This window comes from Scylla paramamosain, chromosome 11 (genome assembly GCF_035594125.1).
Source record: "Scylla paramamosain isolate STU-SP2022 chromosome 11, ASM3559412v1, whole genome shotgun sequence".
In the NCBI taxonomy this organism is placed as follows: domain Eukaryota; kingdom Metazoa; phylum Arthropoda; class Malacostraca; order Decapoda; family Portunidae; genus Scylla; species Scylla paramamosain.
The window spans coordinates 26,990,698-27,008,522 of NC_087161.1; the positions used below are offsets into that span (position 1 = coordinate 26,990,698).

The 17,825-nt window shown below is 43.9% G+C and overlaps 1 protein-coding gene across 2 annotated transcripts in view; it reads right to left on the reverse strand.

Moving 5' to 3' along the window:
- The window catches only part of LOC135105145 (ras-GEF domain-containing family member 1B-like), a 117,981-nt gene that overhangs the window by 70,433 nt on the left and 29,723 nt on the right, over window positions 1-17,825 (reverse strand). For both annotated transcript variants that reach the window (XM_064013198.1, XM_064013197.1), the window contains exon 2: window positions 16,962-17,825. This exon is cut by the window's right edge and continues 1,160 nt beyond it. In XM_064013198.1, the coding sequence (XP_063869268.1) occupies window positions 16,962-17,009 (48 nt within the window). In that variant the 5' untranslated portion in view covers window positions 17,010-17,825. The remainder of the gene's footprint in view (window positions 1-16,961) is intronic.

The window sequence follows — 17,825 nt, forward strand, 5'->3', positions numbered from 1 at the left end:
GTGTCTTGTTTGCGCTTAAAATGAAACTCCAATCTCCACGGTAAACTTCGCCTTGGTTGTAGTTAGATAAATTTTTGTTATATGTACTACAACTACTACTGTTACTACTATTACCACCACCATCACCACCACTGCTACCACAACCTATATTTATGACATCCCTAACACCACCACCATAACCACTACTAATGCCACAACTATACACACAATAATTACACACGTTACTACCACCACCACCACAACCACTACTACAATTACTACAACTACAATTAACTGCGCCATCATTAGCCTCCCCACACACTCCAGGCACGGTGTAGAGTAGCGCGCTGAACCAATACCAGTGAAACATGATCATAATACAAAGCCAAGTTGCCACACACGCCGCCCGCCAGGCTCGAACCCCACCACCCTACCGCTACCAATCGGAAAAACTCTACGGTGCCAGCATGCCGCATTTCAGTATGTTGTCTCTGCCGCTTATTTTTGAGGTGATAAAATGGGGACTCCACTGAAATTAAGGGCTTGTGCTTACTTTGTGGTATTATTATGGGTTACTGTGTGTGTGTATGGAGAGAGTTAAGGGGAATAATAATAGATGTGGTGAAGAGAGGAGCCGAAGAAACTGAAGGCGAATATTTTTGAGGTGATAAAATAAGACTTATATTAAGGGTTCGTGTTTACTTTGCGGTATTGTTATGGGGTTATTGTGTGTGTGCGTGTGTATGGAGAGACTTAAGGAAAAAAATAATAATAAATGTGAGGAAGAGAGGAATGGAGAAACAGGAGAGTAATTATGATAGTTTTCTTTTCTTTTCTCCCCGGTTTAGAAATACCAGGTAACAAGTTTGCTCTCCCCACATACCTTGTGCGACATTCCAATCTTTCCCTCTTCTCTCCCTCCTCTCCTTCAATACTTTTGTGAGAAGAAAATTACTCAAAGTTAATCATCCTTGTAAGGGGGTCGAGAGAGAGAGAGAGAGAGAGAGAGAGAGAGAGAGAGAGAGAGAGAGAGAGAGAGAGAGAGAGAGAGAGAGAGAGAGAGAGAGAGAGAGAGAGAGAGAGAGAGAGAGAGAGAGAGAGAGAGAGAGATACAAGGCAAACAAGATATTCAATACTGGTGGGAAGGACAAAAGTTCAGTATCTTGAGCTAAAGCAAATATCCTGAGAGAACAAGTTTAATCCAGGATGAAGGTGGGAAGGAGGGAGGGAGGGAGAGAGAGGGAGAGGGAGAGGAGAGAAGGAGAAACGACGCAAGGAAGGGAGGAGAAAGTACAGCAGTGGCGTAGAGGAGGAAAGAAATGAAGTGAAAACAAAACAAGGAGAAATAAAAAGAAAAGAAAAGAAGAGAGAGTGATGGGAAAGACGGGGAGGGAAGCAGATGGGAACGAAAGAGGGAAGAAGAAAAGGGGAGAAAGAAAGAGAAAAGGATAAAGAAAAAAACAATAAGAATGATGAAGGAAAGGATAGAAAACAAAGGAAATTACACACTTGGAAGAAGGAAAGAAAGAAAAATGAAAAAAAATAGAAAAAGGTGAAGATACTCGTATGAGAGGAAGAAAGAGATGGAGACAAAAAAAGAGCGAAACGAAGGAAATTAAACACTTGGAAGGAGGAAAGGGAAAGAAATGAAGGAGAAGAGGGAGGGAAAATGTATAAGAGAGAGAAGCAAAGCGATGGAGGAAAAAAGAAACGAAAAGGAAATGAAGCACTTGGAGGGAGGAAAGGGAAAAAACATGGAGAGAGAGAGAGAGAGAGAGAGAGAGAGAGAGAGAGAGAGAGAGAGAGAGAGAGAGAGAGAGAGAGAGAGAGAGAGAGAGAGAGAGAGAGAGAGAGAGAGAGAGAGAAAAATGTTGAAAGCACAGAAGGGAAGGGAAAGAAGGAAGGAAGCGGGAGAAGTACGTAAAATAAAAAAAAAAAAAAATAGGATGAAAGCGAATGAAGGAAGAGGTAGAAGGGAAAAGATGCTAAGAAAAGAAGGAAGAAACAAAAAAAAACTGAACAGAAGGAAGTGAGGAAAAGAAGGAAAGAGGGAATAATGATAGAAAAGGAGAAAAGAGTAGAATAAGAGAGAAGTGAAGGATAAAAAGGAAGCGAGGGAAGGAAGACAGGAGGGAGTGAAGTGAGTTGAACAGATTGCAGTGTCAGACAGCAGCAGCCCCCTTCATTTTCCCAGTCCTTCGTTATAATCCAATAGCAAGAGTCCTTTTTTAATGTGCACTGCGAGAGAGAGAGAGAAAAAAAAAACACGGGATGCCAAAACTAAATTATGTAAATCATGTTCAGAGAGAGAGAGAGAGAGAGAGAGAGAGAGAGAGAGAGAGAGAGAGAGAGAGAGAGAGGCTAACAGGGTTCTAAAAATATGCATTATAGATGGTTAATACATATACGTCACAATTGCATAATAATACATGATGTTTTTAAAGAATGCCTGACTTGAAATTAGAAAAAAAGTGAAACAAAGGGAAAAAAACGAAAATTTGAAATAAAAAATGGAACTGCCACTGAAGGTAGGAAGGGAAAATAAATATCAGTCTTGTCTCATTTTTCAGAATCAGATCACGAGAGAGAGAGAGAGAGAGAGAGAGAGAGAGAGAGAGAGAGAGAGAGAGAGAGAGAGAGAGAGAGAGAGAGAGAGAGAGAGAGAGAGAGAGAGAGAGAGAGAGAGAGAGAGAGTTTAACAAAGAGAAATGAGGGGAAGACAAGAAAAAAAGATGAGATATGAAAGAAGTGGGGAAAAATAGCTATTGAAAGGAAAAGTAAAAGTAAAAAAAATTCTTTCGGAAAAAAAGGAGACAGACAGGAATGAGGGAAAAAACGGGGGGAAAAAATATGGCAAGGGAAGAGGATCAGGGAAAGAAAAATAAAAGTAAAATAAAATAAAAAGACGTGAAAATTCAACTATCAATTATTACAAAAAAAAAAAAAAAAACATTAGGGGAAAACAAAAACAAGGAAAACGAAAAAAAAGTTACGAACAACCGGAAAATTTTTCGATGCCATTAAAAATAGAACGAATGAGGAAGCAGGAAAAAAAAAAAGAGGAAAACAAGAGAAGGAAAAGTTTTGAGGGTGGGAAATTTTCTGACCAGTATAATTAAAAGTATGAAGAGAAATTTAACTGGAAACGAGAAAATAAGTTAAGGACGGGAAAACTCTCCCCCTTGATCATTTGAAATATGGCAAAGAAAAGGAAAAAAAATACAAATAAAGAAAGAAAAACGAAAATAAAACTTCCCATACATTATCAAGGATTATGAAAATGTAAATAAACAGACAAGACAAAAAAAAGAAAAGAAAAAAACAATAAAGAATGGGAAAACTCTGCTCTCCACTACCGGGAAACACGAACAAAAGAAAGAAAAATGTAACTGGAGGAAGGAAAAAGGTAAAAAAAAAAAAAAGGCTATGAAAACCCAACCATCCATTATGAAGAAACATGAAAAGAAAGGAAAAAAAAAATGTATCTGAAGGAGAAAGGAGAAAAAGTTAAAAAGGACTTGCAGAATTCATCCATCCATTATTACAAGATTGGGTGCCATGAGGCGTGACGGGCAGTGATGGACGCCCACACCCCCTACCGCTAACCCTCTCCCCCTCTCCAGGCCACCAGCCCCACTTACCCAAGATGGCGGGGCGGCTCATCACACCAAAAGGCTTAACATTGATTTAAAAGCTCATGATACCGGAGCCACCTGTTGTGAGAAGGCGCAGGCGTGGTCAGAATCTTAAGAACTTCTCAGGGTAGAAAACAGTACACACTATGGTTCTTGTGAGTGGAATGGACACCTAATACCACACACTAATCCAAGGTTTTCCCTATAGTTCAACTCTTTACAATACAAACACTAACCTCGACTCTTAAGATTCTACGTGTTCAGAACCTTGCCACACTAGCTTCCATTGTGGCAAGAAGGTAATACAATTCATGTCTCTTACAGCTGGAATGGACACAGTACAACACAGTAATCTCTATAATTCAACTCTTTACAATACAAACACTGACTTTTAAGGTTCTCTACGTGGTCAGAGTCTTGGCACACTAGCACGCTCCATAGTGGCTGGAAGGCAATACAATTCATGGCTGTTATAGCTGGAAAGGGACACAGACTACCACATCTCAATCCTGTTAAGTTCTCTCTTCAGTCTGCCTACAATGCAAACACTATTATTTCTTTCTATCCATGGCTGAATATATAATCTGATATCCACACAATGTAACTCATATTGAATTCCGAGTTCTTTATATAATCTATTTAAAATTCATACAGGATCTCCAATCTAAGGCTTTTCTTGCTTTATACAGAACCCACATTCTCCCTCCCCTCTCATTCAGACCACCAAGAGGAGGCGAAGCTTCACACTAGTGGTCCTGGAGACTGGCGTGTTTAAAGCAATACGATGCGGGCACAGACAGCAGCTGCAGCCCCAGACAGGACAGGACAGCCGGCGATACAGACAGCTGCGCCCCTCCCTTCCCTTCCCCTCCCCTCCACAGGATCTCACCAAAGCAAAGTGTCTTTACTCAAATCTCCCACACAGCCCTTGCTATTCTGGTTTGCAGGATGAGAGTTTACCACATATGCACCCCTGTTTTCTATCACATATCACTGTTCTTCCATTACAAACCAGCGTCTCCCCATTTCACCCCTGTCTTTCCATACCACACTGCCCATCACACCCCTGTTCTTCCACCCCACAACCTGCCTCCCGTTCCCCCATGTCCTATCATTCCACACACCTCTGTCCTACCACCTCACCCCTGCCTTCCCGTACCCTTAATCCTGTCACCCTTCCTGTCCTATCCTTCCTCAACACAGCATCCTATTTCACCCCTGTCACTCTATCCTACACCCTTGTCCTCCTATTTTACTCCTCCCTGTCAATCCTACGCCCCTGCCATCAGTGTCTGCGGGAGGAGAGGCAACGCACTCCACACACTTCACAATCTCCCTCCGCCAGACTTCACGGGAAAGAAAGGACTAATAAAGCGTGGGAATGGGGCACTAAACTCTCGCTCTTGTCGGGAAAGGGAAAAAAGAAGAGGAAAACTTAAAGGAAGCAAAAAACACGATGCACTGGGAAACTGAAGGGGAAAAAAGTGAAATTGCTAAATAATTGGAGTGATTTAGTAGTGTGTATTTAAATCATGAGTGGAAGTAGGGAGAGGGAGAAAGAGAGAGAGAGAGAGAGAGAGAGAGAGAGAGAGAGAGAGAGAGAGAGAGAGAGAGAGAGAGAGAGAGAGAGAGAGAGAGAGAGAGAGAGAGAGAGACGAAATGCTGAGAAACATGGAAATTAAATGAAAAGTTGAAAATGAAAAAAAAAAAAATCAAAAGAACCATTATGATTTTTCTCACAGGAACCTTCACACACACACACACACACACACACACGCACACACACACACGCACAGAACTCCCGGAAGGACTGTACATCGCGCGAGGAAGAAAACGGAAGAGCCATTACTGGTTATTAATGAAACTGTCAAACTTTGGGAGCCAGAATTAACGAAACTGTGAAGCAATTAAAGTTGACGATGAATGGAAAAAAGGAACGGCTGGGGAGGGGCGCCAGAGAGAGAGAGAGAGAGAGAGAGAGAGAGAGAGAGAGAGAGAGAGAGAGAGAGAGAGAGAGAGAGAGAGAGAGAGAGAGAGAGAGAGTAGTACCTATCCCTGGAATTAATCACCATTATGGATGTACTGACGGTCTACTGAAAGATTTACGGTTCAGTTAGTAGAAATTGGAATACTTGTACCAATATAACACTTGTGGTAAAGTTAACAAAGTGGAGGAAAAGTGGAGAGGAAGTGGAGTCGGGGAAAAAATGCCTTCACAATTTACCGCTAGTTGTGATCCACGTGACTCTCTCTCTCTCTCTCTCTCTCTCTGAATTATTGGGAGAAATGATTTTGAAATACGTTAAATGTTTTTTTTTTTTTTATTTCCAGGACAGAATTTTAATAGTGTATTAATTTTATAGCTTTTTATTCTATTGATTTACTGCGGTGTGGCTTTTATAATTTAAAGTATTTTATATCTGGAAAGACTGTTGTTGTTTTAAAAGGCGAGGATGCTGGACAATGAAGAGGACGTAAACTGGGAAAGGAAAACAAGAAAGGGAGACGCAGTGTTGTTTGGAAAGCGAAGACACTGCAAAGATTGTTGTTGAAAAGGCGAATCTAAAGGTATTGACTGAAGGGAAGACACTGACTGGGGAGGATAACTGAACTAAACTGCTAAATCCACCTCTCTCTCTCTCTCTCTCTCTCTCTCTCTCTCTCTCTCTCTCTCTCTCTCTCTCTCTCTCTCTCTCTCTCTCTCTGCGTGACGACGGCCAGCACTACGAGACATTCACTTACATTCACTTTTCACGCGGTCTAATCACGCCACGCCTATTCTTCACTTTTCCCTCGCCGCGTTACTTCCATTAGCAGCAAATATAAATACTGCACCAAATGTCTCTTACTGGTGACTCTCCGTAGGCTTCCTCAAAAAAAAATATGTATTCGAAAGCTCCTCCATCATCATCTCTCGTGTTTTTTTTTTTCCAGATCAAATTGGAAGCTTTCACAATCTTTCACTTCATTCATCGATTTTCATATTTTTTAATCTCCACGTCTAATCCGTTAGTGGAGATACATCCTTGAGTGATTTTCCGTGTGTATATTTTCCTCCGCTAAGAGTATAAGAAGTTTTACATAATTTTTCTAAACGTAGATCCTAAAACTCAGTCCTCTCTGGTGTTTTATCCTATCAAGTACCATTTTTGTCCCTAAGAACTGTGGCTTTGTGCTGACACGCTACCTCGCCCAAGTCCTTCATTTTATAAGCGTCTAAGTCTACAAGCCGTTAAGCTTTAAGATGTTAATGCCACCAAGACAGAGATTTTGTCCTTAGGGAATATGAGTTTTTGTGTTAACACGTTGCACCGCCCAAGTGTTCAGCCCAAGTGTTTCGTCTGTAAGTCTGTAAGTGTCTCAGTTTAAAACCCGTTCATATTTCTTTCTTATATTCGAACCTGTATCCCTAAATGACCGTCAACGTTCATTTTTTTACCTTATATTCAATCTATCCTCCTCAAAATACAGTTAACGTTAACTAATCTTCCTTATATTCAGCCTATCCTCCCTAAAAGACCGTCCAACTTATCTTTTTCCTATATTCAACAACTGCCCCCTAAAATTACCGCCAGCTGTCAGGTCCGCTGCGCACGAGTCACGTTCATTCAGCGCGTGTTATTTGTCACTGGGAAAATGGTTAGAAATTAAACACTCGCGGGGAGGTAAATTTTTTCTGCCATCCCGCTGTGGTTTGCCAGTGTTGGTCTCTCATCCTTGCTGGACAAACCAAATTATCTTCCTCCAGCTGAAAGACAAAAAAAAAAACAAAGAAAAAAAAAAAACAAAGGGCGTCACTGCGTCAAAAGTTCGCCTCCACTTCACCAACGGAAAGACGCAGAGAAGAAAAAACAGACAGAAACAGTGAACGTCACTACCTCAAAATCCCTTTTCCTCCCCACCGAGGGAAACAGAAAAAAAAAAAAAAAAAAATCCTCAGGACGTTACAGCCTCCAAAGCCTTGTTCCTTCCTCCAACACCAGAAAGACAGAAAAATAAATAAATAAATAAATAAATAAATAAATAAATAAAAAAGACATGGACGTCCCTCCCCTCTAAAACCCACTAACCCTCCTCCTACTTCAAGAAAAAGACAGAAAACGCCATTGTACGTCACACCACAGCCGGTTCCTTTCCCCACCCCGCCCCCACCGCCGCGACAAGCTGGGAACACTTTCCTCCCAGTATCGGGCACTGGGCGGGCTTCACTCCGGGTTACAAAGGAAACTCGGCGGCCCGACCCGAGGGAGTTTTCTCTGTGCGGCAACCAAGACTTGTGCGTCCTCCCGTGGGTGGCCGCGGCGTGAATAAGGACAGACTTGTGTGGCGGAGTATGATGCACTGTGCGGCGTTGGGACTGGGGGCTCCTGAAGGTCACGGTGCACTGTGGACACGTGAGCACCACAGCCAGAGTAATATTCGTAGATAGAGAACAAAGAGAACAGTGCGTTGATTTCGGTAATGAGAGAAAAGGAAAGGAAATGAAAGAGAGAAAACTGAAGAACCGAACAGTGAGAAGGGACACGTCAAGGAATGCCGTTTGAAAAGCATGAGAACAGAGGAAAACAAAGCACATATTTTGGATAATGAGAGAGAAGGAAAGAGAAAGGAGAAAACAGAAGACCCGAACAGTGAGGACACGTCAAAGAGTAACGATTCAAAGTCAACATTCCTGACCAACAACTCGACATAAAATTAGGGAAGGTGCAAGAAACTGTCAAAGCTACTCGTGGCAGTCCCTGTATTGAAACCTACTTACCTTATTTGCACCTGTCATCCGCATCAATAAAAGCTGTCTAGTCCTGTATTGGGTGAAGCTTTAAGTATTGGATTTGTGTGATTATTCATGGTGTTTGTAATCTGCACCAGCAATAATGCAATCTGTCACAATACTCGGACGTCAATACACAGATGTTTTAATGGGCACTTTGATTTTATTCTATTACACACATCTTTTCCATCAGTACCTTTCTCATACCAACGCTCGTAGTCAAGAAGTAATCAACACGTAATCTTGCCACGTCTCCCGGCACACACTACACTACAATGATGTCTCTTCTTTCATATCAAACACAAACACATCAAAAGAAAGCATCTAAATATTAATGTTACCGTAGGGACTGAGAAAGCCACACACACACACACACACACACACACACACACACACACACACACACACACACACACACACACACACACACACACACACACACACACACATCCCTAGGGCCTGATAACATCCTCCGCCACAATATAATAATGAAAACTGATATTGTAAAAAAAAAAAAAAAAGTAATGAAAAATGTGTAAAATGGTCGTGGCAATGAATTGTCGCGTGAAATCAAAGTGTGATGAATGTGATATATTGTATTGTGTTCGTGAGGGAAAGACGGAAATATTACACTAAGCTGTGAAGTGTTACAGGATGCTTATATGAATTAATAACGGTGTGTGTGTGTGTGTGTGTGTGTGTGTGTGTTGTGTGTGTGTGTGTGTGTGTGTGTGTGTGTGTGTGTGTGTGATCATGGGTACGAAAGAACACAGTGACACTAGATAAACCCTTTAATACAATACATGCAGAAGGAAGGAGAGGAGTGAAAATATTAGGCAAAGAAGACAAAACCAAGAGATAAAACGCAATTTAGAGAATGAGCGTACTGGGCAGCAAAGACACTCTACACTGGGAAACGACACAGGACCGGGAGATGCAGTGCGTTGTTCAGGTGTTTAGAGAGAATCACCTGAGACTGATCTTGTTTACGGATATTCTGGATTACCGTGACGAGGACAAGTTGGGCTTCACGTAGCCAAAAAAAATATATAACATGTAAGTCATGACCCGCTCGTAAAACCGACTTTCTGCTAATCCTACCTGCTCTATCCCATCTGTCCTGCACCCCCCCACCCACCTCACTACCCCTTACCAACCCCACGCTAACCCCCAACCCTTTACAGTGAGTCGGATTAACTAGGCTTCAGTGTGTGTGTGTGTGTGTGTGTGTGTGTGTGTGTGTGTGTGTGTGTGTGTGTGTGTGTGTGTGTGTGTGTGTGTGTGTGTGTGTGTGTGTGTGTGTGTAAGTAAAGAGACGTAAAGACAGTGAAATGTGATCACAAATACGAGGAAAAAGAATAACATAAAAAAAAAATACATATATATATATATATATATATATATATATATATATATATATATATATATATATATATATATATATATATATATATATATATATATATATATATATATAAATGACGAGACTTAAAAAAAAAACACCACCTACAAAAAAAGAGGAAAAAGAGAATAAAAAAAAAAAACAAAAACTGAACCATGAAATCTTGTCAGGTCCATCAGGGAAACATAATCTTGTTAATATTTTCCTTTCCTTCCCAAAGGTGTCATAATGGAGGAGGCCAATTTTTCTTTTCTTTAGTATTACCACAATGATGTCCCGTTTTCTTTAAAAGGATGGACCCTCTTTGATTGTTCTTTTTCTTTTGTGTGTGTTCCTCGTTTTCTATGTCCGGTGTTCTTTGCTACTTTATACAGCGTTGTAGAGGAGAATAACCAAGGGGTAACTTATAATAATACTGGAGGTGCTAATGATAAATGAGGCAAAATAAGAAAACAAGATCACCTAGAGAAATAATGATGATGATAAGAATAAAAACAACCAATGGGTGACTCAAGAAAAAAATAACGGAAATAACAATAATAACGAAAATAACAGAGAAAATAATAATAAGATGTCTTAGAGAAATATAAAGATAAAAAATAAAGAAAGTAATAAAATAAAGGAATGAAGATGATGATAATAACAGAGAAAACAATAGGAAAGTAAAAAGGAAAGCACCAATAACAAATAAAGGGGGAAACTCAAACACAATGCAAAAGAAAAAAACGACAAAAAAAAAAAAAAAGAAAACGAAATCAAAGAAAACGTGGCAAAGGCAACACAAAATCAACACAAAGTAATGCTCCACCAATTAACAGGCGGGGGGAAGCTCTTATTGGCTGACGCAGCGGACCAATCAGGCGGCGGGAAAGTCTTGTTGCCAATCAGATTATTGTTCCTTTGAAACACATTGTTGAAAAGACGATTATAACGATGGTGGTACACGAAGAGGTGGAGGGGGGGAAGGAAGAGGGAGGGAGGGAGGGTGGAGGGAGGAAATGAGGGAGGGGTGGGGAAAATGGAGAATAGGAAAGGAAAGGAAGTAGAGAGAAGGAGGGAGAGAGGGTGAAAGGAAGAATGAAGGGAGGGAGGGAGGGAGGGAGGGAGGAAAAGAGAGCAGAGAGAGGAAGGAAGGGATTGAGTGCAGGAAGGAAAGGAGAGGGAGAGATGGAGGGAGGGACGCAAGAGAGGAAAGGAGGGAGGGACTCAAGGGAGGAAGGGAGGGAAGGAGGGAGTGAGAGGGAAGGCAAGGCATTGTATGAAGACTAAAGGAAACCCACACACACACACACACACACACACACACACACACACACACACACACACACACACAAACAGAGATCCAAGAACAATAAAAATGTGAACCTAAAATGATACGTTTGTAAATGTGAATATTTCCGTGACTATGAAGGCAGGAGGAGGAGGAGGAGGAGGAGGAGGAGGAGGAGGAGGAGGAGGAGGAGGAGGAGGAGGAGGATAAGGAGGAGGATAAAAAAAAGAATATTTCCTAAACACACAGAAGAAAAATCACAAGGCACGCAAGAAGAAGAAGAAGAAGAAGAAGAAGAGAAGAAGAAGAAGAAGAAGAAGAAGAAGAAGAAGAAGAAGAAGAAGAAGAAGAAGAAGAAGAAGAAGAAGAAGAAGAAGAAGAAGAAGAAGAAGAAGAAGAAGAAGAAGAAAGAAGAGGAAGAAGAAGAAGAAGAAGAAGAAGAAGAAGAAGAAGAAGAAGAAGAAGAAGAAGAGAAGAAGAAGAAGAAGAAGAAGAAGAAGAGAAGAAGAAGAAAGAAGAAGAAGAAGAAGAAGAAGAAGAAGAAGAAGAAGAAGAAGAAGAAGAAGAACAAAAAAAAAAAATACACAACAAACACAAAACAAAACAAAAGGAAAAAAAGCTAAATAATCAAGAGAGAGAGAGAGAGAGAGAGGAGAGAGAGAGAGGAGAGAGAGAGGAGGAGAGAGAGAGAGAGAGAGAGAGAGAGAGAGAGAGAGAGAGAGAGAGAGAGAGAGAATTTCACGAGTAATAACAATAATAAAAAAAAAATTGAACAAAAGGCAAATGAACAAATCCATAAAAAAAAAAAAAGTAAGTGTCAGTTTCGCAATATATGTTAAGTATCTGCACTGGAGCGTCATTCACTTTTTTTCCCCCTGCATTGACTTGATGTGGCGGGCAGGCGGGCAGGCAGACAGGCAGACAGGCGGGCAGGCAGACAGGGAGACAGTGACGTGAAAAGGTTTGAGGCAGAGTGGCAGTGCTTGATTTGATTGCGAGGGAATGAAAGATGTGCGAGCGAGTGTTACGGAAAATGTGTGTGTGTGTGTGTGTGTGTGTGTGTGTGTGTGTGTGTGTGTGTGTGTGTGTGTGTGTGTGTGTGTGTGTGTGTGGAGTTAAATGTTTTCTCTTTTGATTTTTATAAGGCTATTTGTCTTCAGTGTAGGACTATTACTACTGATATTATTCATACTACTACTACTACTACTACTACTACTACTACTACTACTACAAATGATAACAATAAGTAGAAAAAAAAAACAGAAATAACAAGAAGAACAAGATCAATGACAAACTATTTATCCAGAAGAAGAAGAAGAGTAATAAGAACAAGAACAATCCAACAGTCAATCCATCCACATATCCGGCAGCCATTCCCTTTAAAGCCGGATAGCCAGGACAAGACGGCACACCTCGCTTCATCACAAGTAACAATAAGAAGAAGAAGAAGAAGAAGAAGAAGAAGAAGAAGAAGAAGAAGAAGAAGAAGAAGAAGAAGAAGAAGAAGAAGAAGAAGAAGAAGAAGAAGAAGAAGAAGAAGAAGAAGAAGAAGAAGAAGAAGAAGAAGAAGAAGAAGAAGAAGAAGAAGAAGAAGAAGAAGAAGAAGAAGAAGAAGAAGAAGAAGAAGAAGAAGAAGAAGAAGAAGAAGAAGAAGAGAGAAGAAGGAGAAGAAAGAGAAGAAGAAGGTTCCCAGCCCCCCAAACTCCACTAGTACTAATATTGCGGCAGTACTCTTCACCCAGGAACACCAAGGGAACACAAAGGAAGAACCAAAATCAGCCTTGCCAGTTTGTAATAATTAGTTGCAAGCCACAGAAAATACAGAGTAACAGATGAAAACGTAATCAAGAAAAATAAAGATTTCTCCCACAATCTTGAGTCTTCATAAACGACAGAGGAACAAAAAGGAACACGAAGAAAGAGCAAAATCAGTCTTACCAGTTAGTAATATTTAGAAGCAACTTGCACTAACATATATATAGTATATAAAGAAGAGGACTAAACAGTAAAAATAAACAAGATTCCCTCCCCAGAAACTCAAATCCTCATAAGAAAATGACACAAGAAAATGAAAAAAAAAAAAAAAAAAAATCAGTTAGTAATAATTAATAACAAACTACACCAACACATACAAAAAACAGATTAAACAGTAAAAGTAGCCAAGAATGAAGAAAATAGCCACAAATTCAACAAGACAGCAATTCCCTGATGACAGCGCGGTATTGGGGGACAGCCGCGCCTCCTTCCACGTCCCCAACGCCACCAGGAGCCAGGGCGGCGTGGAAGCGGTGGCTGAGGATAGGGGGGTGTTAGTGATAGAGGGAGGAAGGGGGGAGGCTCTAATGAGGGAGCGCCACCGTCTTATCGCCAGAATCCCACATGCAGGTGATTCTGATAATGCCAATTAGGATCCGATGGCGTCAGAGAGAGAGAGAGAGAGAGAGAGAGAGAGAGAGAGAGAGAGAGAGAGAGAGAGAGAGAGAGAGAGAGAGAGAGAGAGAGAGAGAGAGAGAGAGAGAGAGAGAGAGAGAGAGAGAGAGGGCACACTCACCCACCCGCACCTGGTCGTCACATGTGCTCAGCTTACCTGCAAGAGACAAACACTAATTAACAACAACTCGAGTTTATCAACAGGGAAAAAATGATTCGAACAATGGCCGTGTGTGTGTGTGGGTGTGTGTGTGTGTGTGTGTGTGTGTGTGTGTGTGTGTGTGTGTGTGTGTGTGTGTGTGTGTGTGTGTGTGTGTGTGTGTGTGTGTGTGTGTGTAAATATGTCTGTAATTATCGGATGTTTTCACCCGGTACAATACATGGCACCAATATTCTCTCTCTCTCTCTCTCTCTCTCTCTCTCTCTCTCTCTCTCTCTCTCTCTCACACACACACACACACACACACACACGACGCCAGCACTTCCCGGCCGCTACCAGGTGTTCATCTATGTCAGTGCTAAGTGACAATACAATGTTTATGATCCTTTTTCCTGCGGCGATGCGTCTGGTCCACTTAATGTGCGTGGAACCACTTGTGCCGCGGTGTGCAGTCCGACACGACAGCGGCACACGTAATGCACCAATGTTTTATTCGTTACTGAGTGTTCCCGTTGCGCAGAACTGCATAAATAGCCAAGCATTGCCCATTTTCTGTCTGATGTTGCACAGTGCATTATCTCATCAGTTACTCCGGCGAGGTGTGGGTGTAGGCAACACACGTGGGATTAAGGGGTCACGGGGTACACCACTGACCTGCACGCGGTCCCCACACAGCAGCTGGGTCACGCTGGGACACACAACTCTTTAAACATTACCTACAAGCGACTGTTATGGGCAGAGACACGGGATGTTTATAGTCTCTCTCTCTCTCTCTCTCTCTCGTCTCTCTCTCTCTCTCTCTCTCTCTCTCTCTCTTCTCTCTCTCTCTCTCTCTCTCTCCCTCTCCCTCTCTCCCTCTCTCTCTCTCTCTCTGTTTCATTTGCTCACCCCACCGCGCCTCATGAGTGGTACAGGCAGTGAGCCAGGGGCAGGGGCTGCATCAGGCGCTGCTCGGGACTCTGGGGCAGGGAGGCGTGATGATATACAGGAAGTTAAATAAAACAAGATAAAAAAAAGCTGTAGATGGTAAAAATAGGGGTGGCGGGTACGACTCCCTCACACAGGGCGCCGCGGAAGGGCGCGGCAAGAACATTGGCCATGCGCCTCATGGTGGCTCTTATTAATGGTGCGTCTCGCCGGATCCGCAGCCTGGCCGACCCGGCGATAAATCTTCCAGGGGGACGTCAAAACTTGACTGGGACTCTCCAGGCGGGGCGGCGAGGGGCACATGTTGGCAGCGGCGGCCTGACAACCCTGCAGCGGGAGGCACGACCCGACGTCCCCCAGAGTTTGGCGGCGTCTCAATCAAAGGCAGCGTCTTCCTGCACTCTGCTGATTACAAGCTGCTGTAACACCGGCGCCAGGCGAGGCGGCGTAAGGCATCACCTGGAAAACTTGCCTAACTGAAAAGTGAAGCAACGATGACTCATTTATACTCTTGGTCTTCCCTAAGGAGCAAACAATTACGAAGCTATACAAGAAATACATGCTACCAATAACAGAACGCAACGACCAGCTTTGAGACGCGAGTGAGAACCTGCACAACAATGCAACAATATCTGTGCTGCGTGGCAGAGGCTGGGCCGAGCTGGTGAGGCGCAGCCTGCGACTCAAACTTTTTAATACAATATGTGCAGCGGTGCCTTGTGACGAGAAGCCGCGCTGTCTGGCTCAGGGATCGTTCTGAACTGCAATAAATCCTGAGACAGAGTTTCCCGGCCAGCACACACCGGCGTGACGCGAGGAGGACTCTGCCCCGGCGCGACCCCGCCACCCAAGGCCAATGTGGCGATGCGCGACGCTATTTTTAGGAGAAAGATGGAGATCACACACGCTGACAGAAGCCACATTAGAACCGGAGCAACGTGAATTTTCTTGTCATTGTTCTAAAACCGATGCTTGTTACTTATTTTGTCTGAGCAAAATAGATCTATCGCCTTTAACACAGTGGGAGAAGCCGCATTTGGACTGCATCAACATGAATTTCTTTGTTCCCTTTCATATCGTAGTTCTAAAATTGCTGCATGTCATTTGTTCTGCCTGAGCAACACAAATGTATCACTTTTAACACACAGTGAGAGCAGCATTTGCACTGAGCTGACAAGAATTTCTTTATCCTCTCGCATCATACTTGTATAAAAAGCTGCTTGCGTCACCCGCTTTGTCTGGGAGAAATAAATACACCATCATTTATATTTCGCAGACATTGTGTATTACATTCCGTCAGCCGATTTAGAGATTGCATTAACCACAGCCCGCTGGTTTCCCGAGGGCGGGCAGACAGGTCATCGCGGTCACTCCCGCCGCCACGCCGACACCTGTGCTCGCTCATTATTCACCGCCTCTTCATCTGAACACGGCTGCGGACACGATGGGTTTCTCTGCTATGATTGCCGACTGCTCCGGAATGTTGGTGTCTGGCCAGCGACTCTATAACATATACAAGAGGAATATATTACAGCGGTGCAGGTGAGACTACAGGAAAACGAGACTCCAGTGACCGAGTGTGGCTTGGTGCAGGAAAGCCCGTGAAGGAAGCATGCCGGGGCTGCCTCACTGCTGCTGGTGCTGACACGACGCGGATATGTGCAGTAAGCCATGTGTGGGTGAGGACAGGGCGGTGACCTCAGTTATGCACACATGCCTTCCTGTTTACACGCCTGACTGTGTGTGTGTGTGTGTGTGTGTGTGTGTGTGTGTGTGTGTGTGTGTGTGTGTGTGTGTGTGTTTGGGGAGAGGGGGAGGGTTGACGGTATGGGGGTGTAAATCAGGCACCCCTCGATTCAGGCACTGCAATGCATCACCCTTGTTATGCTGATGGTGATGTTTCAGATGAACAGCTCAAGTGAGCTAGGGAGGGACGCAGGTGTGGTGGTGGTGCAGGCCGCGGCAGTCTTTGGCATTCCCGCGCCTTTCTGCAAACTTGTGTGCAATTTTAATTTTCTATTAATAAGCAACATCAAAAATAAGCTCATCGCCAGGCAGCGTGGGAGCGTGACAGGTGAGCAGCAACACACCTGGCTGGATACCGCCCTCTCCACCCCGACTACGCCTGCAACGCCGATCAAAGGGCGGGAGGAGGCGGCGGTGCAGCGGCAGTGAAGCGTGGAGTGAGTGACCTGGAGACACGAGGGTGCACCACACCGCACCTGTCACCTGATACCTGCACGTACCTACACCCGCGCCCTTCCCACCCTCGGGGAGCGGCGACCCCACACTAGTAATCATGCTTTTTTACTCCTTGGGTCGACAAAATACCCCCCTCTCTCTCTCTCTCTCTCTCTCTCTCTCTCTCTCTCTCATCACGCACTCACCTTGAAAAAGGGCACCTGGAGCCTTGAGGCGTAAAAGTACATGGCCATAGCGGCAGGTGGCGGGAGGCGGGGGTGACAGGGGGTGGCTATTGGCCGGCAGGGGGGAGGCTGGCGGTCGTGGGGTGGTGATGGTGGTGGTGGTGGCGGTGAACAGCGGCAGCGTGGCGGCGTCGAGGGAGGGCCCCATCCTGCTCCCTAAGAGGCTGGGTCATAGTAGTACTGCGAGGCTATGGCCCTGCTGCGTCCCCCTGCTGTGTCGCCTGCTGCCGCTGCTGGTGCTGATGGTGCTGCCGCTATCTGCCGCCTGCTCGCTGCCATCCTACCGCCGCTAGTGAAGGAGGTGAGTGAGCCGCGGCACTCCCTCTGGCCGTCCCTCTGCTGTCTGGCGGCCACGACACGGGGCAGGCAAAGGAAGGCGGGGACACAGGTGTTTTTCGTATCAAGCAGCACTAGAAGTCGTGGTAGTAGTAGTAGAAGTAGTAGTAGTGGTAGTGGTAGTGGTGGTGGTGGTAGTGGAAGAAATGTAGAAATAGTAGTAGTAGTATCCTCTAATTCTGGACGGTACTTCTTTTCCGTCTCTTTACAGACTGGCGCTCTCAGTGGACCTTATTTTTTATTCTTTTTGTTGTCCTTGGCCAGTGACCCTGACATAAAAAAGTAGTAGTAGTAGTAGTAGTAGTAGTAGTAGTAAGAGAAAACAGAAGGTGTGATTAAAGTTACTGCTGGTCACGGGAGGGAGAGAAAAACAGACTCTTCTTGCAATATAATCTTTTCACTCTCTCACCGCCTTCCCCTCCTCCTCCGCCTCCCGCTGCAGTGTGTTTGCCGCGCCGCCTCCGCCTCCCTGCAGGACTTTTGAGTGAG